This window comes from Manihot esculenta, chromosome 18 (assembly GCF_001659605.2).
Source record: "Manihot esculenta cultivar AM560-2 chromosome 18, M.esculenta_v8, whole genome shotgun sequence".
Taxonomy (NCBI): Eukaryota; Viridiplantae; Streptophyta; class Magnoliopsida; order Malpighiales; family Euphorbiaceae; genus Manihot; species Manihot esculenta.
The window spans coordinates 13,743,815-13,749,126 of record NC_035178.2 but is presented as its reverse complement, the minus strand read 5'-3'; the positions used below and the strand labels follow the sequence as shown (position 1 = coordinate 13,749,126).

The 5,312-nt window shown below is 26.6% G+C and overlaps 1 protein-coding gene across 1 annotated transcript; it reads left to right on the top strand.

Moving 5' to 3' along the window:
- The first annotated feature begins 2,530 nt into the window (after positions 1–2,530).
- On the top strand, positions 2,531–4,626 carry LOC110606100 (cytochrome P450 714C2). Its single transcript, XM_021744856.2, has 5 exons — positions 2,531–2,867; positions 2,967–3,193; positions 3,334–3,584; positions 3,726–4,080; positions 4,198–4,626. Exons 1-5 carry the CDS (start codon positions 2,585–2,587, stop codon positions 4,621–4,623), a joined length of 1,542 nt encoding a protein of 513 aa, XP_021600548.1. The 5' UTR covers positions 2,531–2,584; the 3' UTR covers positions 4,624–4,626.
- The last annotated feature ends 686 nt before the right edge of the window (positions 4,627–5,312 follow it).

The window sequence follows — 5,312 nt, the reverse complement described above, 5'->3', positions numbered from 1 at the left end:
AAAAAATATATTTTATGAAATAAACAGATCATTAAGAGTGCAAAAGATTTATCATTTCAACTTTATATTTTCCTGTCATCTTCTATTGTCCTTTTTTTTTTCTTTTTTTTTTCCATTTTTATCTTTATTTTATTTCTAAAGTATTTAACTAGATATTACTCTTTACATTGAGTTAATAAAATCATTAATATTGGCTCATTATTATTTATTTAATATATTTTAATATAAGTTAATATTTATAATATTTATAAATAATATATTATATAAAATTTATATATATATTTTTTTTTAAAATAGGGGTTGGGGGAGTCGAACCTTAGACTTTTCAAGGCTACAGGATGCACTTTCCACCAGGCTAAGTCTTGAAGTGCATAAAATTTATATATTTATTTTAACATTTTTTTTAAATGAATATTTATTTTAACATTTATAAGTTTAATAATATATAAAAATATAAAACTTAATTACTTAACATGGAATAACACGTGATACAAATATTAAAGCTTTAATTGATGGACTTAATTATTTTGAAACCACGAAAGAAACGCTTGCGGAATTTAATGCTTTAATTGATGGACTTCAATAAGCGTGGGACCTGAACTTAGGGTTGTAAATAAACTTACCCAAACCTACCTTTAAAAAATCAAAATTTACTTTGTTAAAATATTTTTGAGCTCGAATCAAAATTGAGTTTGACACATTTTAAATTAAAATTAAATATCAATAAATTTATTTAAAAAATAAGTCAATATAAATTAAGTTTTTATTAAATTAAATTTTAAATATTTTAAATTTTTTTATTATTTCATTAAAATTTTTTCTAATTCAAACTAAAAACGAGTTTGCCGTATATTGAATTATAACTAACATCAATAAATTTAAATTTAACTCATTTAAAAAATAAATCAATATATATTAAATTCTTTGATTAATTTAAAACTTTAATAAATATTAAATTAAAAATAATAAATTTAAAATTAAATAATTCTAGTTAAAAAATATATTCACGAATATCTATTAAATAAATAAGCTCTCAAATATTAACTTATTGAATATTTACAAATTTAAATTTATAAACGAATCAAAAAATTAAATTTGAATTTGAGCTTTTCAAAAAATAATCGAGTTAAATTAAATTTTTATTAAAGCGAATTTAGAGTAAATTATTCATAATTTAATTCAGTTTCAGGTTGGTACATCACAAAAATTGCATTTCCCAAAAGTGCAAATGTTCAAGTATGCTTCCTTGGTGCTCTTCTTAATTTCTAGTCTTATAGACATTGAAAAGCCTATTGATATTAAAAAAAAAAAAAAAAAAAAAAGAACCTCGTACTTTAATTTTTCAATTAAATTATAAATAATCTTTGATGAAACCATCCTAATAATGAGGTTAAAGAATCCTAAAAAAATCAGCTTATTTATTTCTCGCTTCATTTATATGAATGAGAAGTTAAAAATATTTATTAATATTATTTTATTGAAATTTTAATATTTCTGTCATGTCTATAATTCACACGTGAAATAAAATTTTATAAATTTTTAATACACAATTAATCGATGATCATTCCATTTAGCGTGCAAATGCTACATCGGATTATTTTAACAAATGTTTAGAACATTTTAATAAAATTTCCCTAATCTTTCGTGTCTTTGGTTTATGTAATAATAATAATAATAATAATAATAATAATAATAATAATTATGTTTAGAAGACTTTTGAATGATCTTATTTTTAAATGTAAATTGACTTGTAAAAATTTTATATTTTCATATTATTAATTAAAATGAAAACTATCATTTTTAGTTTTTATGTAATTAATTAAAATAAAAATAAAATTATAATTATAGTAATTTATATTCTCATATTTCATATACATAGTTAAAAAATAATTATAATAAAAAAATTATGAAAACATCAATTTTTCGATTTTGTATTAAAATATTTCTAATATTTTAAAAAGTTTAGTAGTCCCTTTGTTAATTTTACTGTTAAATATTTCACTATTTAGTTCTTATAGTTTTTGAAAAAATTATTAGATAATATCTTAAATTTTTAAAAGGTTTAATAATTAGTTCTTTAAATTTTTTTTACAATACTTAATGGTTAAAACTAACGGATGGACTAATTAGTATATTTTTTTAAAATGTTAGTAACACTTCAACACATTTTTTAAAATCGAGAGATCAACTAGTGAGTTTCTTCATACTATAAGAATTAAATAGTAATTTTTTTTTATAATAAAAATTATGAAAAACATTAATCTTATATTTCCATTTGATATAGTCAGTTGAATTTATTTTTATAAACTTATTAAAATTAACAAACTGATAATGTGGAGCATGAATTAGAAAGCTTGAATATAATTTGGACTAAATTGTATATAATTCAGATTTCTGCACAATTTTGGTAAAGGAAAAAAGTAGGCTAAACTGAATATTCTCAATAAAATGGAAAAAAAAAGAGCATTTAGAAAGATACATTTATAAATTTTTTTTTCCTACTCATAGAGGACAACAGCAAACTCCAATCCTAATTAACCTTCTATATAACTCCAGAGCTTGCTAATATTGTTGCATTTTTGCCATGGAAGTTCAGTTTGTTATTAAGATACTGTTTTCCATTGTGATTATAGCGTTGCTTGGAATCCTATTGCGCCTTTACAATGGATTGGTTATGAAACCAAAGAGGCTTCGTTCCATGTTGCAGAAGCAAGGCATCAATGGACCTCCACCAGCTTTCCTTCTTGGAAATATAAGACAGATTCAGAAGACTGTGTCCTCAGTTGTGAAGGCCACTGATCCACCTCTAATCCATAACTGTGCTGCTCTTCTTTTCCCTTTCCTTGAGCTATGGAAGGAGGAATATGGTATTATCTCTCATCTCGAAAATCAGCATAAAAGCAAAGAAAGAAAAAATCGAAGACTTACCATTTGAACCATTTGATAATTTTCCTGTTAATTTTCAGGTCAAGTGCTTGTATTTTCCCTGGGAAACATACAAGTTCTAAATTTGAATCAGCCTGACATAGTGAAAGAATACACAACTTGTGTATCCTGGGACTTGGGGAGACCTTCAATGAATATTAATGATCTTGGTCCTTTGCTTGGTCAAGGGATTCTCACATCAAATGGAGCTTTCTGGTCACATCAGAGGAAGATCATTGCTCCTGAATTGTACATGGAAAAGATCAAGGTATTGATTAATAGAATATATACACAGATCATAGTGGGTCTCGCGTAAATTCCACCATGGTTGTATATATAACGGTTGCATGAATGAATTTTTCTCGATATTGGCTGTGGCCAAGCATTTTGATATTAAAGCTTTTTCAGGGAATGGTGAACCTGATAACCGAGTCTGCAATTTCATTGGTAAATTCATGGAAGAGTATAATAGAGAGAGATGGTGGAATGGCAGACATCAAAATTGATGAAGGCCTCATCAGTTTCTCAGCAGATGTTATCTCAAGAGCCTGTTTTGGAAGCAATTATTCCAAAGGAGAAAAGATTTTCCTGAAACTAATGGATCTTCAGAAGGCTGTGTCCAACAAAGGTCTAGCTGCCTTTGGGATTCCGGGAACGAGGTCAGCTTAATTTCTTAACTAAGGCTCAGTTTGTTCGATGAAAAATATTTTTCATGAAAATATTTTTTATATTTTTTTAATATTCGAGACATTAAAAAAAAAAAGCAATAGAAAAGATCCTTTTTGTGTGATCTGCCTCAGATATCTCCCAACAAAAAGCAATAGAAAAGCATGGGCATTAGAGAAAGAAAGCCGCGATTTGATATTGAAGGTAGTGAAGGAGAGACAAGAAGCTGCATCTGAGAAAGATTTATTGCAGATGGTTCTTGAAGGAGCCAAAAGTAGCAATCTGAGTGGAGAAGCAATGGAACGATTCATAGTTGATAATTGCAAGACTATATACTTAGCTGGGTTTGATACTACTGCAGTTTCATCCTCTTGGTGCCTCATGTTGTTGGCATTAAATCAACAATGGCAGGATCGTGCCCGTGCAGAGGTTCTTGAAATTTGTGGAGGCAACATGCCAGATTATGATATGACTCGCAAGATGAAACTGGTATCCCAATTTATTACGCTATTTGGTAATCTCTAAATATTAGTGTTTTGATCTTAAACACTAACTTCAAAATTATTACCCAACAGAGTCTAACTGTGAATTGTGTTTGCCCAGCAGCTTAACATGGTAATTCAGGAAACAATGCGACTTTATCCACCAGTGCCAATAATAGCAAGGGAGGCCTTAAATGACATGAAATTAGGTGACATCAAAGTTCCCAAGGGAGTGAATATTTGGAGTACTGTGTCACTATTGCATACAGACCCTGAGACATGGGGACCAGATTCTTACAAGTTCAACCCTGAGAGGTTTGCAAATGGAATAGCAAGTGCTTGCAAGTATCCATTCTTGTACATGCCATTTGGTGTCGGACCTCGGGTGTGTCTTGGACAGAATTTAGCCATGGTTGAACTCAAGATATTGATGGCTCTCATTTTGTCCAACTTCTCTTTCACAATCTCTCCTAAGTATATCCACTCCCCTACTTTTAATCTAGTCATAAAACCAGAACATGGAGTGAATCTCCTGGTAAAGAAGTTGTAAAGACAGGGAGACATTTCCATTCATATGTATTAACTGGAGAGATGGGGACTCCCTCTAAGCTTATGTTCATTTTGATTTTCTGACTAGCTTGTAACAAATTATGTCTAGAATTTTAATTTTGAATGTATATATCATTTCATTTTAAATAAATCATTTCATTTTAATTTTTTTTTTAAAAAAATTGATAAATAAGTTATTTTATTGTTATTATTTTTAAAAAATAAATGTAATGTGACAATTTTTAATATACCATTATTAAGCCATGTACCTTAATTTTGTAAGTCTTCTGAGTTTTAGTTTTGTAAGTTTTAATTTCTTTTATAAATAAAATATTCTTTTTTTATAACTGTAAGTTTCAAGAATTAAAAAAATAATAATAATAATCCGTTGTTTCCTTGAACATGAGAAGCACTATAGATAAGGCTATTTATTTCGAGTGAAATTTTTATAATTATAATTTATAAATATAGATATATATTAATTTTATTTAAAATTTATATGCTAAGTATTAAAAAACTAAAGTTATGTATTAATTAATGATAATAATAAGATTAATAAATTTTATTTAATTTATAGATATAATATTAATGATAAGATTATACAAATTTATTACTGTTATTATTATAAATGGATTTTATTTATTTAATTTAATATATACATATTAATGGTTAAGGTTGATATTCTTTGGT

Bases quoted from the DNA above. Each gene is read 5' to 3' on its own strand.
- LOC110606100 (XM_021744856.2), top strand. From the start codon at position 2,585: ATGGAAGTTCAGTTTGTTATTAAGATACTGTTTTCCATTGTGATTATA. The intron at 2,868-2,966 runs GTATTATCTCTC...GTTAATTTTCAG, and splicing joins GCTATGGAAGGAGGAATATG to GTCAAGTGCTTGTATTTTCC. The intron at 3,585-3,725 runs GTCAGCTTAATT...GATCTGCCTCAG, and splicing joins TTTGGGATTCCGGGAACGAG to ATATCTCCCAACAAAAAGCA.